This window comes from Oryctolagus cuniculus, chromosome 12, assembly GCF_964237555.1.
Source record: "Oryctolagus cuniculus chromosome 12, mOryCun1.1, whole genome shotgun sequence".
Classification (NCBI taxonomy): Eukaryota; Metazoa; Chordata; class Mammalia; order Lagomorpha; family Leporidae; genus Oryctolagus; species Oryctolagus cuniculus.
Genome location: NC_091443.1, coordinates 106,319,653 through 106,341,097, shown reverse-complemented (window position 1 = coordinate 106,341,097; position 21,445 = coordinate 106,319,653). Strand labels below are relative to the sequence as shown.

At 51.6% G+C, this 21,445-nt stretch overlaps 1 protein-coding gene across 1 annotated transcript in view; it reads right to left on the bottom strand.

Moving 5' to 3' along the window:
* Positions 1 to 18,560, bottom strand: part of CHRNA5 (cholinergic receptor nicotinic alpha 5 subunit) — a 45,547-nt gene extending 26,987 nt beyond the window's left edge. The window contains exon 1 of the mRNA XM_008248452.4: positions 18,349 to 18,560. Within this exon, the coding sequence (XP_008246674.2) occupies positions 18,349 to 18,448 (100 nt within the window). The 5' untranslated portion in view covers positions 18,449 to 18,560. The remainder of the gene's footprint in view (positions 1 to 18,348) is intronic.
* Positions 18,561 to 21,445: the final 2,885 nt, after the last annotated feature.

Sequence of the window (21,445 nt, the reverse complement as noted above, 5' to 3'; positions counted from 1 at the left end):
AGGAAAAAGAGAAAAGGAGAGAGGAGGAGGGAGAGGAGGAGGGAGAAGGAGGGAGGGGGGAGAGAGGGGGAGAGAGGGGGAGAAAGGGGGAGAGGGAGGGGAAGAGAAGGAGAGAAGGAGGGGGAGAGGGAGGGAGAGAGGGGGAGAGGGGGGAGGGAGGAGGAGGGGGAAAGGGAGGGGAGGAAGAGGGAGGGGGAAGGGAGAGGGAGGGAGATGGAGGGGGAAAGAGGGGGGAGAGGGGATGGGGGAGAGGGAGGGAGGGGGGAGGGAGGGGGGAGAGAAGGGGAGAGGGAGAGGGATGGAGACAGAGGGGGGAAAGAGGGGGGAGAGGAGGGGGAGAGGAGGGAGAGGGAGGGAGGGAGAGGGGGGAGGGGAGGGGGAGACGGGGGAGAGAGGGGGAGAGAGGGGGAGAGAGGGAGGGGAGGGGAAGGAGGGAGAGGGAGGGAGGGGGAGAGGGTGGGGGAGGGGGAGGTAAGCACAGAATCCTGAGATGTCCTAAATGAAGTTACAGGCCAGAGGACGGAGAGAAGGAAGAGATAGGAGTTTATACAAAACTGACCGCTCTGGGCTAAGGTCCGGGTGGAGGTGGGGGACCTTCTTTCTGCCGAGAGCCATTTGGATATTTATGACATCATTTGAGGGCTGTACAACATTATCAGCTTAAAAACTGGCCTGCTGCAGATTTACTGAAGCTGGAGTCCCACCTGGGACAACTGTTCCTCACTGCCCTCCTGCCTGTGGAGGATTCACTGTCAAGGCAACTGGCGTCCACACAGAACCAGCGAGCAAGCGGCAGCACGCACTGCTCCCTGTGGACTCTCCTCCTCTCCCAGGACTTGCCCCACGGTGTCCCCTTCTCTTATCTGCAGCCAGTGTGGGTGCAGCGTGTGTGTTTTCCTCTCCCCACATTTGCACAGCGAAATCCCCTGGCTTTGCCGACACAGTGGGCATCTCTCCACACGCTACCTGCCGTGCTGCTGGCGGATTGTGTCCCGGGACCTAGCCTTTGTTTCAGCTAGCTCAATAAAACCTCTCCTTTCTCTTTTAAAAATGTATTTGAAAGGCAGAGAGATCTTCCATCCACTGGTTCACTCCCCAAATGGCATGATGGCCAGGTGGAAGCCAGGAGCTCCACCCTCCACTGCCTTCCCTGGCACATTAGCAGGAAGGTCGATTGGAAGCAGAGCAGCAGAGACTCAAACGGCAGTCTGACCTGATGCAATGCTGGTGTTCCGAGGGAGCTTAACCCACTGAGCCACGACACCAGCACCCAAACCTTTTTTTTTTTTTCAACTCTTTAATTTCAAGCATTTCTTGGTATCTCAATTTGTGTTTTAACATCCTCTTCCTTAAAACCCTTCTGCAACTTTCTGCTAATTAAACTAAAATCCTTAAAACCCAGGTGCTGCCCAGTCTGTGCCCCCCACGCCCCACTCTGGCCCTGCATTTCTTGGGAGCCCTACCGTGGCTTGGCTGCTCCAGTCCACACTGATGGTCCAGCTTCTCACACGCATCGTCTGCTTCCTCCCTACAAGGCGATGCTCCCCTGTGAGCAAAGCTCACCCTCCCTCTTCACCCTGCTGGGTCCCACTCACCCTTGGGATCTCATCTCGGCTCCCTGTCCCCGACGGCTCTCTTGGCCTCCTCTGCACAGAACCGTGCTCCTTAGCTCACTTGCACACAGTGTGTGGTGCATTTGATTACAGCCACGATGGGGTGAACCAACAGTAGCAGGTGTAACATTCCGGTCATCATTCTATCCCTGTGCCCGGTAGTGGAAGCACATAGCAGGTGCTTGGTTTCTTGAATGAATATATATATGAATGGACAAATGAGTCAGTAACAAACACTCCCACTTTCCTGTACTGATTCAGAATTCTATCATGTGTTGTGAAGCAGCTGTCCAAAGAGCTATACAGATTTGCTCACAAGGATTCATGAGTCACTACACTCAGCTTCTTGAAATGAGCCATCTTCGGGCTCCAGCAAGCGTGTAGGGATGAGTGGGTCCCCAGGACACGGGGCAGTGGCCTGCAGAGTTTAGGCATGAAGACAGCCAGCTCTCGCGTGGGTGATGGCGGCTCAGGGGAGCACCTGGATGCGCTGGAGATGAAGAATGGGATGCTGGTTTTCCCCAGGGAGACACGGGGGCAGCCCCCTGCCGCGGTGCAGGGCGTCAGCGACTATGTGGCCTGCAACGTGCTGGACCTCCCACAGGGCATCCAGCCCTCTTCCGACTGGCCCACAGCCCGGAAGTGCACCGCAGTGGGGCGTGGCAAGGGGAGAGGCTACAACACTCTCCTGCAATTGCACCAGAATGGGGATTTGGTACAAGAATCCAGAAAGCCCTCTCGGATGAAAAGACCCAGACTCAAAGGGAGGGCGCAGGTCACGTGCGGGACTCACTGCTGATTAGCCGAAGCCTTGCTGGTCCTTGCTGTTGGAACACTGGCTGCAGGCACTCGGGTGATGTTCCTTTGGTGTTTGGGTTCTAGTCCCGGTCTAGTCCCGGTTGCCCCTCTTCCAGGCCAGCTCTCTGCTGTGGCCAGGGAGTGCAGTGGAGGATGGCCCAAGTCCTTGGGCCCTGCACCCCATGGGAGACCAGGAGAAGCACCTGGCTCCTGCCTTCGGATCAGCGCGGTGCGCCAGCCGCAGTGTACCGGCCACAGTGGCCATTGGAGGGTGAACCAACAGCAAAAGGAAGACCTTTCTCTGTCTCTCTCTCTCACTGTCCACTCTGCCTGTAAAAAAAAAAAAAAAAAAAAAAAAAAAAAAGAATACCCCATAGCAAACTTACCTACAACCACTGTACTATCATAACTCAAGGCTGTCTCACGATCTCGCTGTAAACAGAATCTGTTCTTAGATTTTTTTGCCTGACTCAGGATAAACCAGCAGCTTTGAATCATTACTATTCGTGATGGCTCTGCAATGTGCCAGCCTGCAAAGATACTACATCCCCCATTTTCTGTAACTTCTATTAAGGAAAATGATGGACAAAGACGGTGTTATCGCGGGGTACTGCTTTTTCAAAACAAACCACCGACACAAGGGGGAAAAATAGTGATCTTGTCTTAGTCAGATGCAGATACAGGCAGAAGTAACAGACAAGCTGGTGAAGAACTCAGGGTGTGAAGACTGACAGGTTGGCTCTCAACAGCCCCTCGCACTCACGTGTGACCTGAAGCTAAGTGACTCAGCTTCTCGGCATATCAGTCTTTCACCCATGACGACAGTACACAGTACCCTCCTTACGAGGCTGCTATGCAGATTAACTGAAAATGCGCCCACGCGCCAGTCAGGGTTCCCCTTAGTGCTCCTCGGATGACTGCTGAAGTCACAGTAACTGGTGACCTCCATCAGCAAATCCACAAGGTATCAGCACAGGGGCCAGCCGTGAACCTAGCAGGAAAGATGCTGGCTAAACCACCCGGGTCCCCTATGGGAGGGCTGGGCTCAGTATCCAGCTCCAGCTTCTGCTAATGCAGGAACTGGGAGGCCGCGGGGATGGCTGTGGGGATGGCCGTGGGGATGCGAGGCCATCTGGGTTCCTGCCGCTTACATGAGAGGTCGGATTGAGTTCTCAGCTTCCAACTTTGGCCAGGTCTGCTCGTGGTCGTTGTATGCATTTGGAGAGTAAACCAGTAGAAGGGAGCACCCTCAGCCTCTCTGTGTTTGCCTCCCTGCCTCCCTCCTTCCCTCTTTCTCCCTTTCTCTCCCTCTTTCTCTCCCTCTTTCTCTCCCTCCCTCCCTCTCTCTCTCTCTCACACACACACACACACACACATTCACTTGCAGAGCTACTAATTTCTACCTACAACTTCCCAAGGGTCCAAGAAAGATAATATCCAGGCCGGCGCCGCGGCTCACTAGGCTAATCCTCCACCTGCAGCACCGGCACACGGGGTTCTAGTCCCGGTTGGGGTGCTGGATTCTTTCCCGGTTGCCCCTCTTCCAGGCCAGCTCTCTGCTGTGGCCCGGGAGTGCAGTGGAGGATGGCCCAAGTGCTTGGGCCCTACACCCCATGGGAGACCAGGAGAAGCACCTGGCTCCTGCCATCAGATCAGTGCGGTGCGCCGGCCGCAGTGCGCCAGCCGTGTCGGCCATTGGAGGGTGAACCAACGGCAAAGGAAGACCTTTCTCTCTGTCTCTCTCTCTCACTGTCCACTCTGCCTGTCAAAAAAAAAAAAAGATAATATCCAAACACACCACCCTATACAATGGAACCTTGAAAAAAATAGCAAGAAAGAATGTATTCGTGGCCCTGGACATTCTTAACAGTGCAATGTTTTTCCAGTAAAAAGCTTTCAAGTCTCTATTATTTAACACTAATACTGTTATCAATCTACCAATAACATATAAATCACATAAAGCACCTGTTAGTACAACCAACAAGATAAAAGCTAAGTTGCCTACCTAATAAGGTGCAAATGTGTGCAAAAAACTTACATTTTCGTTTTCTAAGTTCAATTTTAGCTCTGAATATTGTTGAGTTTGAGGAATTAAAGAGAATGACTTGCTGAAAACATTTCGCATTCAAGTCATTTAGTGAAATCGCATTCATTTTACATAGAAACGTAATCTTGTTCCTTAATTTTAGTGTGAAGACGAAAGGACACAGAACTGCAGAGCTGAAAACCTGAATTTGAATATTCTACACCATGAGTTATCTATTACCCTCCATATACCATATTTCTAATCTATATAAAATTAAGGTCTCTGTTGGAAAATATTAATTGTTAAACATTGTATGGCAAGAACATTCAGTCCCTTAGGCTGAGCCATTTTTGTGTAGGTTTAATTTTTTCCTTTATAAAACATTAAGATATAACATAAATGGCTAAATTCTGCTTAGCTGCCTTACTGGGCAAAATAAATTACATTCTCTTCGATTCCGGCTTTCGGCACCAAAAAAAAAATTACATTCTCTTCCTATGGTGGGTAGCATCTAAGTAGTTTCAAATGTCTTTTTTTTAAAGACTTATTTTATTTATTTGAAAGGCAGAGTTACAGAGACAAAGAGGGAGAGATACATAGAGATCTTCCATTTGCTGGTTCACTCCCTAAATGGCCACAATAGCTGGGCCTGGGCCAGGCCAAAGCCAGGAGCTTCTTCCAGGTCTCCCATGTGGGTGCAGGGGCCCAAGCACTGGGCCATCTTCTACTACTTTCCCAGGCAAATCAGCAGGGAGCTGGATGGGAAGTGGAGCAGCAGGGACTCGAACCGGTGCCCACGTGGGATGCCGGCATTTACAGGCAGCAGTTTAACCCATTACACCATAATGTTGGCCCCTCGAGTGTCCAAAAAACCTCGTTCTGGGGGCCAGCACTGTGCACAGCGGTCACGCCACAGCCGAGTTGCCCGTATCTCATATTAGCCTGTCAGGTGGAGTCCTGGCTGCTTTGCTTCTGATTCAGCTTCCTGCTAAGGTGCCTGAGAAGGCACCAGATAATGGTTCAAGAACTGGGGCCCTGGGGCCCACACTGAGGCTCAGCAGGTTAAGCCACTGCCTGCCATGTTGGCATCCCACATGGGCGATGGTTCGTGTCCTGGCTGCTCCCTTTCCAATCCAGCTCCTGACTAATAGTCTGAGAAAAGCAGTGCGAGATGATCCAAGTGTCTGGGCCCCTGCCATGCAGGTGGGAGACCCAGGTGAAGCCCCTGGCTTCTTCCTGGCCAGCCCTGGCTGTGGCAGCTATCTGGGGAGTAAACCAGCAGATGGAAGATCTAATCTTTCAAACAAATAAATAAATCTTAAAGAGGGGGGCAGTGCTGTGGCATAGCGAGTAAAGCCGCTGCCTGCAGTGCCAGCATCTCATATGGGCACCGGTTCATATCCCAGTTGCTCCACTTCCGATCCAGCTCTCTGCTATGGCCTGGGAAAGCAGTGGAGGTTGGCCCAAGTCCTTGAGCCCCTGCACAGGGGACCCAGAAGAAGCTCCTGGTTCTTGGCTTCGGATCGGGGCAGCTCCAGCCGTTGCAGCCAATTGGGGAGTGAACCAGAGGCTGGAAGACCTCTCTCTCTGCCTCTCCTCTCTCTGTGTAACTCTTTCAAATAAATTAATAAATTAAAAAAAAAAAAAAAAGAGTGACAAGAAAGGTAACCGTTCAACTAAAAAAAAAAAAAAGCTTGGCCCTCTGCCACCCACAGGAGACCTGGCTGGATCAGAAGATTTCTCTCTCTTGCTCTTTTAAGTAGATGAAAATGAATAAACAATAAAGAAAATCTCCACAAAATAAGAGGAGTCTTCAAAAAGTTCATGGAAAGTTTATTATGAAAAAACTATGCATGGATTTCAAATTTTTCCATCAAAATTATTTTTTTAAAGATTTATTTATTGGGGGCCAGTGCTATGGCTACTGGCTTCGGATCAGTGCAGCTCCAGCCATTGTGGCCAATTGGGGAGTGAACCAGCGGATGGAAGACCTCTCTCTCTCCCCCTCTCATACACTCTCGGTATAACTCTGACTTTCAAATAAATCTTTTTTTTTTTTTTTTTTTTTTTTGACAGGCAGAGTGGACAGTGAGAGAGAGAGACAGAGAGAAAGGTCTTCCTTTGCCGTTGGTTCACCCTCCAATGGCCGCCGCGGCCAGCGCGCTGTGGCCGGCGCACCGCGCTGATCCGATGGCAGGAGCCAGGAGCCAGGTGCTTTTCCTGGTCTCCCATGGGGTGCAGGGCCCAAGCACCTGGGCCATCCTCCACTGCACTCCCTGGCCACAGCAGAGAGCTGGCCTGGAAGAGGGACAACCGGGACAGAATCCGGCGCCCCAACCGGGACTAGAACCCGGTGTGCCGGCACCGCTAGGCGGAGGATTAGCCTAGTGAGCCGCGGCGCCGGTCCTAAATAAATCTTTTTAAAAAAAGATTTATTTATTTGAAAGATAGAGTTAGAGAGAGGTAGGGGCAGAGAGCCTGCTGCAATGGCTGGAGTTGGGCCAATCCAAAGCCAGGAGCTTCTTCCAGGTCTCCCACACAGGTACAGGGGTTTAAGGACTTGGGCCATCTTCTGCTGCTTTCCCAGGCCACAGCAGAGAGCTGGATTGGAAGAGGAGCAGCTCAGACTAGAACCAGCACCCACATGGGATGCCTGCGCTGCAGGTGGTGGCTTTACCTGCTACACTACAGTGCCAGCCCCCAAAATTACCCTTTAATTTCATTTTTCTACAAATTTTGAGTTTTTATTTACTTTATCTGGAAGACAGAGATAGTGCTTTACCACCTACTAGTTCGCTCCCCCAAAGCCCACAGCAGCCAGGATTGGGCCCGGCTGAAGCCAGGAACTCAATCCAGGTTTCCCATGTGGGAAGCAGGAACCCGATCATTTGAGCCATCACCACTGCCTCCCTCAGTGCACATTAGCAGGAAGCGTGAACGGACTCCAACAGTCACTCCAGTGTGGGATGCAGGTGCCCAGTGTCCAGAACACATCTTTTTTTTTTTTTTTTTTTTGAAAGACAGAGTTAGAGAGAGAGGTAGAGACAGAGAGAGAGGTCTTCCATCTGCTGGTTTACTCCCCAGATGGCCGCAACGGCTGGAGCTGCGCAGATCCGAAGTCAGGAGCTTCTTCCAGGTCTCCCACGCAGGTGCGGAGGCCCTAACACTTGGGCCATCTTCTTCTGCTTTCCCAGGCCATAGCAGAGAGCTGGATGGGAAGAGGAGCAGCCGGGACTTGAACCGGCACCCATATGGGATGCCAGTGCTTCAGGCCAGGGCTTTAACCCGCTGCACCACAGCGCTGGCTTCTTCACCACAGTGCCAAACACTGGCTCATTTTCCCGTGAGCTTTCTGAAGTACCTCGAACAGTATGCAGGCAAAAAGACAGCAAGGAGTTTAAAAACCATTCAGGTGTATCTGATAGCATCATCTAGCATTTTTCCAGGAAGAACCATGATTTTCCTATCAAAAAGTGATGGATCTGGGAGAAGTCATCCTAAGTGTTCTGCAGCTAAATGTGGATATTAGCTGTGTTTTGCCAATTTGCAGATAAAAATTGAAGATAATCTGCTACAGTTTTGTTTTTTTCCATAAATTCTTAAATCATTTTTAGATTTATTTTATGTGTTTGATAGAGTTACAGAGAGTGAGAGAGACAAAGAAAGAGAGGTCTTCCATCCGCTGGTTCACTCCCCGTTTGGCCGCAATGGCCGGAGCTGCACCGATCTGAAGCCAGGAGCCAGGAGCTTCTTCTGGGTCTCCCACATGGGTGCAGGGGCCCAACCACTTGGGCCATCTTCCACTGCTTTCCCAGGCCACAGCAGAGAGTTGGATTGGAAGATGAGCAGCTGGGACTTGAACCGGTGCACATATGGGATGTCGGTGCTGCAGGTTGGGGCCTTACCAGCTATGCCACAGTGCCGACCCCCTTAAATCATTTTTAAACTAATTTACTATTTCTGGAATTTTTTCATATATATAAACACATACATACACACACACATATGTGCATACATGTATATTTCATTTTAGGCAAAAGGCTTGAGACAGGGGGAGATCCTCTATCTACTGGTTCACTACCCAAATACTGCAACCACCAGGGCTGGGCCATGCCCAGGCCAGGAGCCTAGAACTCGGCCTGAGTCTTCCACGTGGGTGGCAGGGGCTCAGCTACTCGAGCCATCGCCCACTGCCTCCCAAGGCGTGCATTAGCAGGAAGCTGGATTGGAAGTGGAGTAGCCAGGCCTCAAACCACACACTCCGATGTGGGAAGTGGGTATCTCAAGCAGTGACTTACCTGTCATGCCAAACTCCCACCCTCTCTTAAACCGTTAGCATCTGCTACCACCTGGGTGTACCAGAGCTTAACTCATGGTATCTAGCTCAGTGCACTCGTGCCTTCATTCAACAAACGTTGACTTGCTGCTCACTGTGCCGGCCTGTGCCCGGTACCAGGAATAAAGCAGAAAACGAAGGCACACCGCCTGCCTCTCTGGGGTACAAACTTGTCCGTCCACTGGCTTCCACTTATCCTAAATACACTAGCTCCCTGTTGCGGCGAGCTGTCTTGTATCCTGGTCTGGCAGCATCCCTGGCTCTGTCCACAGCTGCACCCCTCCCACTCGCACCATGGGACAACCACAAATGCCTCCGATGTTGCCAAATGTTGGAGGAGGAGGAGTAAAATTGCCCTTCAGAGAATCACTGGTCTGGTGAAGGTGGAACCGGAAGTCAGGTTTCATTTGGTTCATCTCAAAATGATGCATTCATCACAAAGCAATGTGTGGTCCTTGTTAGATTCAAACACAGACGCTCACAGAGAGTTACAGGTGTATCGCGGACGGGCAATTACACGGTCTGCGGTTTTCGGCTATTTCTAATCATGGCACAGTGGGAAAACGCTCTACCAAACATCCTGTATATAGGTTTTCCCACGCTTAGGCCAGCACTGAGTCTTAGAAGTGGAGCTGCTGGGGCCAGCGCTGTGGCGTACCCGGTAAGGCTGCTGGACTCCGGCACCCCATACAGGAGCCAGTTCAAGTCCCAGCGGCTCCACTTTCCATCCGGCTCCCTGCTAATGGCCTGGAAAAGCAGCAGAAGATGGCCCAAGCGGGAAACCCAAAAGAAGCTCCTGGCTCCTGGCTTTGGCCTGGCCCAGCTCTGGCCATTGCAGCCATTTAGGGAGTGAATGCTGCCTTTCAAATAAAATAAATCTTTAAAAAAAAAAAAAAGTGGGCCTGCTGTGTCACGGCTGTGCACGTATTAAATGTCACCTTCTTCAGGGACCACCCAAGAAGGTCTAACACGTTTAAAAATGGTGGTAAGGCTGAGGTGCCCCATATAGCCCCACTTCATAGTCAAGGCTTGCTTGGAGCAGTTTCTCCTCCCCTCGAAGCCCCCGCCCCAAATCGCTTCCAAGTTAACAAAAAGTGACCGGTCCTCCTTTTCAAAGCGTCCTCTCGGCACCAGTCCCACGAGCCCATGTTAAGCAATGGGCGAGATAAAGCCGAGCACACAGCCAGCCGTTCTGCAAACGAGCGGAAAGCTGTGCCACACCCAGCGTCTCCAATGCGGTGAACGAACACGCTTACCCATCACTATTTTAGGTCGTGCAGCTAAGACGCAGGATGCAGGGGGTCGTTTTTCTTCGACTCCGGGATTTTCATGACATTTTGTATTGATTCGTGTCACAGAGTCATTGGGTCAAGTTCCGCTGTAACGGATACTACGCTCTAGTGAACTTCAACATTTAACATCTCGCCTCAGACTCTCAGAACAGGTGCCGGGAGAAAATGACCGTCGGCGATGTTAAATTTAGGTCCTGTCGATAGATCAAGGACAGGAGAGCTTCCACACTTCACAAAGTCTGAGCGTCATCAGATCAAGGAAATGCAGAGTTAACTATTTTAATTTGGGACCGTAAATCTCTTTCTCTCAACAGGCAATAAATATGTATTATGAGTGCCTACCGTTATACTATCCTGAAATAAAACATCGAGCTGAACGGGAAGGTGCTTGCTACAGCCCAAATGTCCTTGATAAGACTTTTGCAAGTTTCCTTTCTAAAACTATGCAGCACTGTGGCATGGCGGGTGCAGCCTCTTCTTGCAACGTAGGCGTCCTGGCTGTATCAGAGTCCTGGGTGCTACACCTCCAATCCAGCTTCCTGCTAATGCACCTGTGAAAGCCACCCACATGGGGGACCCGCGGGGACCTGGCTCCTGGCTCCTGGCTTCTGCCTGGCCCACCCCTAGCTGTTGTGGCCGTTTTGGGAGGGAACCAGCAGATGGATGATATGTCTCTCCCTCTCGGATGCTCTGCTTTTCAAATACATCTTTAAAATAAGCAAATACATAAAATCTTTTTTTTTAAAAAAAGTTCAACTATGAGTGAACTTTAGGGACTGGGAAGAAATCCAGAAAAGTGGAGAGAGCTGCTTTGTGAGGAGGGCGAGGTTACACCATTTTCTTACTTCCTATCGGTGTTGTGTTGTCTGGGCCAACATTCACTGGAAATGTACTATTTCCATGATTTCTTTCATTGGATCCCCTTGAAAATTCACCCCATTTCTATGAATGGGGGACGGTCTACACCTTGCTACTCACGGCGTGGTACTGAAATGCAGGCTCCCAGGCCCTGCCTCTGACCCACGAATCAACACCTGCATTCCACCAACATCCAGCCACGTGTACACAAGGCGAGATGCCCCGGTCAGCAGATCTACAGCCAGGACTCTCAGGGAGGGGGGACAAGGATGAGGGGCAGGACTGATTGATTGATTCCTTTGAAAGTTACAAAGAAAGAGGGAGACACAGAGACGGAGCTCTTCCATCTGCTGGTTCACTCCCCAATGGCCACAATGGCCAGGCTGAAGCCAGGAGCTCCATCCGGGTCTCCCACTTGGGTGGCAGGGGCCCAGGCACTGGGGTCATCTTCTGTTGCTTGTCACAGACCCATCAGCAGGGAGCTGGATCGCAAGTGGAGCAGTCAGGATGTGAACCGGCGCCCATATGGGATGTCAGCGTGGTAGGTGGTGGCTTTACCCGCTCTGCCACCTTAACGGGCCCTGAGGGGAACACTCCAGTCTCCAAGGCCATTTTCAAGGTCTGGAGACATTTTTCAGCGCGTGCCACACTGGCATCTCAGGGACAGAGGCCAGGGATGCCACTTCCTCAACAACAAATCCAAGAGGCTGAGAAACCCTGTCTTAGGAGAAAAACAGTTTTGCCTGATGTCATATACACCATCAACGGTAAGCTAGAAAGAACAAAAGCCAGATAAAAAATAAAACCCGAAGTTCAGACTGTCCTCTCATTGGGATTCAAACACTCAGACTTCTATTTTTTTCTGCTTAAAAAAAGAGTTGTATTTTACAATTAGACTCGGGAAGAAAAGAGCATGAGGTCATGAAATTAAACACAGAAAAATAGCAAGCGTTCCCAAATTGAGGACAAAACATCCGAATTATAATTCCCATCACAAAGTGGGGACAAATCATTAGAAACAATCCTCTCTGGGCACACAGTTAGCTAAGAGGTTAAGACAACAGCTGGGCTGCCCCCACCCCATAGCAGAGTACCTGGGTTCGAGTCCCAGCTCTGCTTCCAGTTCCAGCTTTCTTCTACTGTGCACGTTGGGAGGCAGTGGTGACGTGTGGGAGGCCGGGACTGTGTCCTGGCTCCCAGACTGGGGAGTGAGCCAGCGGACAGGAGCTCTTTCTCCTGCTCTGTCTCACACATGAATAAAAATTAAAAATTTTAAAAATCTATTATATCGTCATTATAAAACCATAGCAATATGTTCTAGAGAGATTTCTACAAATTCTAAACTTCTCACAAAAACTATCCCAATATTTAACAATTCTCATTGTTGGCATTATGCTTATTTAATAGTAAACTTAAAAATCATCTGAAAGAATCTACTTCCAGGGCTGGCGCTGTGGCATAGTAAGTAAAGCCCCCACCTGTGGCGCTGGCATCCCATATGGGCACCGGTTCGAGTCCTGGCTGCTCCACTTCAGATCCAGCTCCCTGCTAATGGCCTGAGAAAACACTGGAAGATGGCTCAAGTGCTTGGGCCCCTGCATCCATGTGGGAGACCCGGGAAGAAGCTCCTGGCTGCGGATCAGCACAGCTCCGGCCGTTGCAGCCCTTTGGGAAGTGAACCGGCAGATGGAAGACCTCTCTCTCTGTCTCTCTCCCTCTCTGCCTGTAACTCTGCCTCTCAAGTAAATAAATAAATCTTTAAAAAAAGAGAAAATGGCCGGCGCCGTGGCTCAATAGGCTAATCCTCCACCTTGCGGCACCAGCACACCGGGTTCTAGTCCCGGTCGGGGCGCCGGATTCTGTCCCGGTTGCCCCTCTTCCAGGCCAGCTCTCTGCTATGGCCAGGGAGTGCAGTGGAGGATGGCCCAGGTGCTTGGGCCCTGCACCCCATGGGAGACCAGGAAAAGCACCTGGATCCTGGCTCCTGCCATCGGATCAGCGCGGTGCGCCGGCTGCAGCGGCGGCCATTGGAGGGTGAACCAATGGCAAAGGAAGACCTTTCTCTCTCTGTCTCTCTCTAACTGTCCACTCTGCCTGTCAAAAAAAAAAAAAAAAAAAAAAAAAAAAAAAAAAAAACTAACCCTAAAAAAAGAGAAAAGAATCTACTTCTATTTCCTAGGGAGAAAAATAAAGCTGCGAGAAGGAACGTGTCTGTACTGGATTTCATACTGATCATAACCAATTCCTTGCTGCATCTAACCTGTAGATTTTATGTTGAACCAAATGAGCCTCTGACATTGACTGAAGACCTTCTGCGTTCCACACACAGGCCAGGTTACTAACCTCGCGCACACCTGCAATACTCCCTGGAAACACACGAATGAAACCCTACCTTCCAGGTACTCAAAGCCTTGCTCACAGAGCATATCTACTATTTCAGGAAGCCAAATAAATTTTAATTTGAAATTAAATTGCCTGCAAAGTTCATCTAAGGACAAACACATAGATAAAAATAGAGCTGGCAGTCACTGAGTGTGCATTTATTTCTGTTAGTTTCTGAAAACGACAGTGAAAATGACCAGAGGTGGGCACGTGGCAGAGTGTGCAAGACGCCACCGGACTCCCCCGTCCCACACTGGAGGTCCTGGGTTCCACCCCAGCTCTGCTTCCGACCCCAGCTTCCTGCTGATGCACAGTCTGGGAGGCAGCACGCGGTGTCCTGAGTGACCGGGTCCCAGCTACCCACACGGGGGACCCAGCTGAGTGCCAGGCTCCACGCTGCAGCCCGGCCCGGCCCTCTCTGTGCGGTCATCTGCGGAGTGCAGGTGGGAGTGCTCTCCATCTGTCTCAGGCTCTATTCCTCTCTCTGCCTTTCAAAGAAAAATAAGTTAAAAAAAAGAGAATGACCCAAAGTGAGAGGAAAAACAAGCTTCCATTGCTCTAATTTTTTTATGAATTATTCTATTTTCCTTTGAATGAAGAACTCAGCCACTATATATATTACATTTAAAATGTCACACAGCAAAAAAATTAACTGAGTGATGACTATCTAATTTCCATAAATCACTGTCCCAGTCACAGTTTGATCAGTTTAAAAGGCTCATATTACCTGAATGTACTAGTAAATTATCCCTTAATGCAGATAAAATTGGCTTCTGGGCCACTTTCCACAGCTCAGTCACCTCCCATTAGCCAAACAGGCAGGCTGCTGGCTCACTAGGCATTCTCTTTCCCCTGGGGACCGCCTGGCTCACAGAAAACCCTAGGGAGGAACGAGTCAGAATCTAACAGCAGGGGCCCGCATTGTGGCCTACTGGGTTAAGAGGTTGCCTACAACACTGGCATCCCATATGGCACCAGTTCAAATCCCGGCTGCTCGACTTCCAATCCGGCTCCCTGCTAATGCACCTGGGAAAGCAGTGGAAGATGGCCCAGTGCTTGGGCCCCTGCACCTGCTTGAGAGACCCAGGTGGAGCGATGGGCTCCCAGCTTCAGCCTGGCCCAGTCCCAGCTGTTGCAGCTATTGGGGGAGTGAGCCAGTGGGTTGAAGCCCGGGCGCTCTCTTTCTCTCTCTTTCTCTTTCTCTTTCTCTCTCTTTCTCTTTCTCTTTCTCTTTCTCTTTCTCTTTCTCTTTCTCTTTCTCTTTCTCTTTCTCTTTCTCTTTCTCTTTCTCTCTCTCTCTCTCTCTTTCTCTCTCTCTTTCTTTCTTTCTCTCTTCCTCTCTCTCTCGTCCTCTCTCTCTCTTCCTCTCTCTCTCTTCCTCTCTCTCTCTTCCTCTCTCTCTTCCTCTCTCTCTTCCTCTCTCTCTTCCTCTCTCTCTCTTCCTCTCTCTCTCTTCCTCTCTCTCTCTTCCTCTCTCTCTCTTCCTCTCTCTCTCTTCCTCTCTCTCTCTCTTCCTCTCTCTCTTCCTCTCTCTCTCTCTTCCTCTCTCTCTCTCTTCCTCTAACTCTGCCTAAATAAATCATTAAAAAAGAATTTAAAATTAATATAAAAAATGAATATGAAAACAGTAACACATGAACACAAATTAATTACAGTTAAAAGGGCCTCAAAAACATGGACCACCCTCTCATTTGAAAGAGGAAAGAAAGGGAGAATCGGCAAGGGCGGTCACATGCCCCAGGTCACGCAGCCGCCCCCGCCAACCCACACTCACAGGCTCTGTGCACAGGGGCACGTGTGTGACCTCCTTGGCCACTCGGCGCCACGTGCCCCATCCTGACCACTCACTAAGAGCACACAGGATCTTAGAATTCTGGAGCCGCTAACGACGGCTCACCTTCCAGGTGAGGCAAAGAAGCTCCAGAATGCTCACCACTGTTGCATTCATTCATTCATTCATTCATCCCACAAACACTTTCTGTGCTCCTACAAGAAGCTAAGTGTTGGGATACCAAGAGAAAGGGCAGAATTGTGGTTGTTAAAGGAGCTGGATTGAGGAAAGACACTATACAAATGTAATGCCGTGAGGTAGTTCCCATCAAAGGAGCACTCGCTAGGGAGAGCAGGGGCAGAAGGTGGAGCAACCAGCTCTGGCTCCAACGATGTGCACCTGCCATGGGCAGAGGTGGCAGGCACACCACTTAACGCTTGCCTATAGAGCTCCACACTGGAACAGAGAAAATACAAAGTTCCAGGTAGACCAAAAGGGGTAGCAAACTATTCTTTTCCTAGTGTCAGGCGCCATGCCAAGCACTTTATTTTTTTTTTTAAGATTTTATTTATTTATTTGACAGGTAGAGTTACAGACAGTGAGAGGGAGACACAGAGAGAAAGGTCTTCCTTCCATTGGTTCATCCCCCAAATGGCCGCAACAGGTGGCGCTGCGTTGATTCAAAGCCAGGAGCCAGGTGCTTCTTCCCTGTCACCCACGCAGGTGCAGAGAGATGGACTTGGGCCATCCTCCACTGCCCTTCCGGGCTACAGCAGAGAGCTGGATGGGAAGAGGAGCAGCCGGGACTAGAACTGGTGCCCATATGGGATGCTGGTGCCACAGGTGGAGGATTAATCTACTGCGCCACAGCACGTGCCAAGCACTTTATACACAGTCCTTCATCCTGAAGATGACTGAGAGGTACACACACGATCCTCGTTTTCCAAAGGGAGCTGGGGAGGCACCAGATTCTGTCCCGGTTGCCCCTCTTCCAGGCCAGCTCTCTGCTGTGGCCCGGGAGTGCAGTGGAGGATGGCCCAAGTGCTTGGGCCCTGCACCCGCATGGGAGACCAGGAGAAGCACCTGGCTCTTGGCTTTGGATCAGCGCAGTGTGCCGGCCGCGGCGGCCATTGGAGGGTGAACCAACGGCAAAGGAAGACCTTTCTCTCTGTCTCTCTCTCTCACTGTCCACTCTGCCTGTCACAAAAAAAAAAAAAAAAAAAAAAGGGAGCTGGGGGGAAAGTTTGTCCCATGTCAGGATACATCAGAGCTGCCATTTAAATTCCTGTTTTTCTGGCTATAAGCCACACTCCTTCCTATTAAACAGTAGCTAACTCTCTGCACAGGATTCTGTTTCAATGACCCTCCGCACCTTATCTCTCCTCCATCTACATGAAGAAATTCGAGGGTGTATCAAAAAGCTAGCAGAGGGGCAGGTATCCGGCACAGCAGTTAAGATGCCTCTTGGAATGGACACCCACATCCTGTATGGGAGCGCCTGGATTCTAGTCCTGCTTCAGCTCCCGCTCCCAGCTCCCTGCTTGTGCACACCCTGGCAGGCAGCAGGTGCTGGCTCACGCAATGGGGTCCCTGCCACCCACACAGGAGACCCAGATGGAGTTTCTGGATCCCAGATTCGGCTTGGCCCAGCCCTGGCTGTTGGGGGCATTTGGGAAGTGAACCAGTGGATGGGAGATTGTGTGTGTGTGTGTGTGTGAGTTTGTGTGTGTGTCCCTTCTGCCCCAGCCGCAAGGACTGGGCCAAGTCCAAGTCCCAACTGCTTCAGGCTGAAGTAACACCTTGGCAGTAGGGACTCCATCCTGGGAAGGTACCCCACCACCACGAGACTCTGGTCTGAAACTATGATCTAAAGCACTCAGACAATAGCAGTCCCCTACATCACACTGGGCAGAGCCTAGAAACTCCCCAGCATGATTGCTCAGGCTTGGAAGCAGATAGACTGCACCTGGATTAATAGATAGTAACTTGTCTCTGTCCTACATGATTTAAGCCAATACCTGGATTAATGTCAAGATTATAATTGAAATTGTTAAGATTGTAACTGGTATTATTAAGATTATAATTGATATTAGTTTCACATAGGCGTTAGGTTAGCTTGACCCCGGTAACCACGTATTCCCCTCCCGATTTTGTGTTTTTTGCCTTTATAAACCCTGCTGCTTTGGGCTTCGGGGTCCAGAGTTCTTTGGGGTGTGAACCCGCTCTGGGCCTCCGGCAGTAAAGGACTCTAAAATGTATCAGTGTGGGGAGCTCCTCTGTCAGCACTCGCTGGCTCGGAACAACAAGGCATCACCCCTGCTTCCCATGGTGTGCATTGGCAGGAAACTGGAGTCAGCAGCCGTGCCAGGACCTGGACCCCAGCAGTCCAATGTGCCACGTGGTGTCCCAAGTGGGGTCGTAAGTGCTAGACCAAACGCCTGCCCCGCCCCACCTTTCAAATAAGATAAAAATCAATTTTAAAGATCAGCTTTTTAAAAGGGTATGTGTATCTTAGTGCAAAAAAAAAATTGTAAATCCACACATGAGGCTTCAAAAGCACCCTTGGAAAACGAGTATCACGATAACACTATGCATGGCTTTCAAAAACTCTTGGCACCCAAATGGTATCTTTTAAATCTGGTTTCCATGAACTTTTCAAAGTATCCCGCATGCCTCCTGCAAGAATAACTCCAATTTCCAAAGCTATTCCTTCCCGAAACCGGGAATCACAGCTGAAACACGGAGGAAAGGAAAGAAACGTTTAACACCCGTAAGGTTTTCCTTTTGCCTAAGGCACAGGTGCAGCGCGCGCCCTCGCGCGCCGCTCGCCTGCAGGTGCACACAGGTGCGGCGTCCCGGGGGCCGCCTCGGAAACTCTCCATCCACAGCGCTGGCAACTCGCAGGACTCAGCGCTTTGTGCCCTCCGTTCTCGCTCAGCGCACCTTCCAGAACGGCCGAGCGGAAAACGCCGGCTGCCCGCGCGGCGGCCCTCGCCCGGGCAGGGGGTCTCGGGGCTACACGAGGAAGGGGGCCGGCGGCCCAGGTCAGGTCTCAAGCCCCGAGGGGAGCCCTGCTGGGCCACCCTGGCATCTTTCGGGCAAAAGTGGCTTCGAGGTCCACGCGCAGTCCCCGCAGCTAAGCCGGCCCGGGAACTAAAAGGGGCTTCTCCCCTGCGCTTACACGACCAGCCCTGGGCGCTGAAACGGAACCCCGCTCCAACGACCAGAGAAAAAGACGCTAAGTGCCCCCCCACCCCCGCAACCAGACTCACCTCGCGGCGCGGCGCCCCCCGCCGCCCAGCGCCCGGCCACCAGCTCCATCAGCAGCAGCAGCAGGTGCAGCGCGCGGGGCCGCGACCCCCGCGCCGCCATCGCCCCGGCCTCACGCGGGAGGGCCTCCGGGACTGGAGCGACGACAGGGGCCGGACACCTGCCCCTCCGCTCGTCGGCTCGTCGGCTCGTCGGCTCCTCAGCTCCGGCTGCCGAGCCCACCTTAACGTCTCTGCTCTGGGTGGGGCCGGGCTGCGATAGGAGACTCGCGGCGCCTGGTCCTGCCCCGGCCCCGCCCCGGCAGAGCTGGCCCCGCCTCTGTTCACCTCCTAGCCCCGCCCTTTCCACACCTGGCCCCGCCCCACCAAGTTGGCCCTGCCTCCAGGCTGGCTCACAGGTGCGCCCTAGCCCTAACCACTCTGGGTTCTCTGCGCGGAGCCCGAGAAGCCAACCAGATGGACCGACGGCTTCCAGCGTTCAGAACGCCCGCAAACTGTATAAATAAAATAATGCCAGAGGGGTGAACAAAGAAACAAGAGGGGTGCTGAGACAAATCATGGTGAGAAAGGACTTGCACGGGGCTCCTGGCCAAGCACTCCCCACTGGGCTCCACTGCCAGCAGGTGCCAGCAGCTCCCAAGGGCTCCGCATCAGGAACCTGGACTCTGGAAGATGCAGCTGCTGACACGCACGAGAGCCACGCGCAGAACTGGCTTGGGCGTGCCCTCCGTGCTGCTGTCGGTCAGTCTTTGTAACTCTGGTGCTTCCGATGGAGATGGGTACTGACTGCTGGAATCCTGCCTCCCATCCCCCTGCCGTGCCTCCTGTTCATAACTGATTAGAAAGCTTCACTTGGCTGAAGGGATGCTGGTGAATTACCCTTAAACTTCACCGGCAATACGTGCCTCTGTCTCTTTATAGAGAGCTTTATGGAGCAGACACTTCTAGATGCCTGGTGAGCAGAAATTTCGTTCCGACCTCCAGATCCGTGCATCTGTTAGAATCTAAACCTGGCTGCGACGAGTCTAAACAGCAAAAATTCAAGTGAAGACTTTTTTTCCTAACTCTGAGTACAACCGGGAAAAGGGAGACAGCAGCCCGTGGAAGCAGTCTGTTTAAGCAGGACTTAGAAAAAGGAGCCACGCAAAAGGGTTGGACAAGATGATAGCCAGGCTGGCCATTGATTGCACCTCTGCACAGAGGGGAAAGACATTGCTTGCTATTCCTTGACTGCAGATTTAGATTTTTTGCTCTGAAGCAAGTCTCCAGCTCTGCATACTTATACAATTCATCCTGACAGTGTTTGGGCGACTTCAAAGTGTTCTTGTGCTTTTACAGCCCAGGGATTTGAAACGGAAGGTCATGGTACCTGCTGGTGGCAAAACTAGAATTAAATGGTTGCTAGCTCTGTTCCAGCAGGCACGTTCGGAACCCCACCACCCCCCCCGCCCCGGACCTCACAGAATTTTATGCCAATAACCACGAGAACAGCAGGTGTTTGCATTATCGTCGTTGTCACTGTGTTTAAGTGCAAGGCGAAGTGTGTAAATGGTTTTGAACTTTAAAATCCAAATCACAGAATAGAATGTGTGGCTCCTGCCCGGCTTTTTCACGGTTGCTGGATGCGGTGGCTGCACCTGATTCGGTTAGAGACATTGCTAGGAGACGCTGGCTGCCCACATAACAGTGGAAACCGCAGCCGGTGCCGTAGCTACGAACTAAAGTAGCATCCGTCTACCAGCTTTCTGAGATGCAGCCCAAGCGACTGTCATACAGCGCTGCATGTTCCTCTGAAGACTGTGGGGTTTTATCACATTTCCCCATCGTTACGCATTCTGTTCCTTCTCCCTTTATCTGAATATTCAAACCCACCCTTTCTTCAAGACCCATTTCAAATCCCTTCGCTTCATCTATTTCTCTATTAACCTGCCATCTTTTGCCAAAACCACACAACGTCCAGGGATGGGCTAGGTCAAAGCCGGGGAGCCAGGAACTCAGTCTGGGTCTCCAACGAGGGTGGCAGGGACCCAGCCATGGGAGCCATCACCCGCTGCCTCCCAAGGTGTGCCCTGGCGGGAAGCTGGGGTCAGGAGCGGGGCTGGGACTCAAATCTAGGCAGTATAATATGAATGCTGGCATCTCCAGCAGCAGCTCAAACTGGCCTGCTCCTGAATGCCCCCGGCCAGCGGGCACCTTGCCACAGCAAACAGAATTCAGTAACTGCCATGTTCGCCATGCTAGGTAACCAAGAGTATAACAAGTTAAGCACGTGTTAATGCATTAGCTCATTCAATCTCAAGCAATATGTAGAGGGTGATACTCTGTTACTCTCATCCCAAGTTCTCCCGGCATCCTCCTCCTCTTCCACTCGGGCTCTGCGTGCTGGGGACCACACAGGCTCAGGGCTTGGACCAGTTATCTTGCGTCTCCGTATGAGTGCACCCTCCTTGGGTGACGCTGTCGGCTTTCCCGGCTGTCAACACCATCTGCACCTGTGTCCTGACAGTGACCAGGCACTGAGTTCCCGAAGAGCTAGGCACCTGGCCTCACTGTCTCCTGGTCATGTCACTTAGCAATGTCCCCAACCCTGTTGTCCTCTGAGCCTTTCCGGGTCAATCCGTGGTACCACCATCCAGCAGACGAGTCAAGCTGAACACTCAGATGTCATCCCTAGCTCCCCTCTGCTTCACCCCCCAAAAATGTGGTTTACCTGGAATTCACCTGGACCCACTTCTACATCCCCCGCCCCCTACAGCTCTCTTCATATGCCAGCGCATCTCTGACTCCTGCCCCAGACATGACTGTCACCCCCTGCACCTTGTCCAACACATTCAGCAGCCAGCAGCCAATCCCAGAAGGGCCCTGCTGCCCTCAACAACTCCATGTCACGCCCCTCTCCTTTGCACACGGAGTGGCACACCACTGGCTCTTCAAGGCCCCAGAACCACCAAACCCAGCCCTGCCCCAGGGTCCTTGCACATGCTCTGCCTCTGCCTGGCTTGTCCTCTCCTCCCCTCCACCTGCCCCCGCTTCTTCAGCTTGGGCTTCTTTGTCCCCTCTTGAGGGACAAGCAAACCTCAGTTGGACCCTCCATCACTCC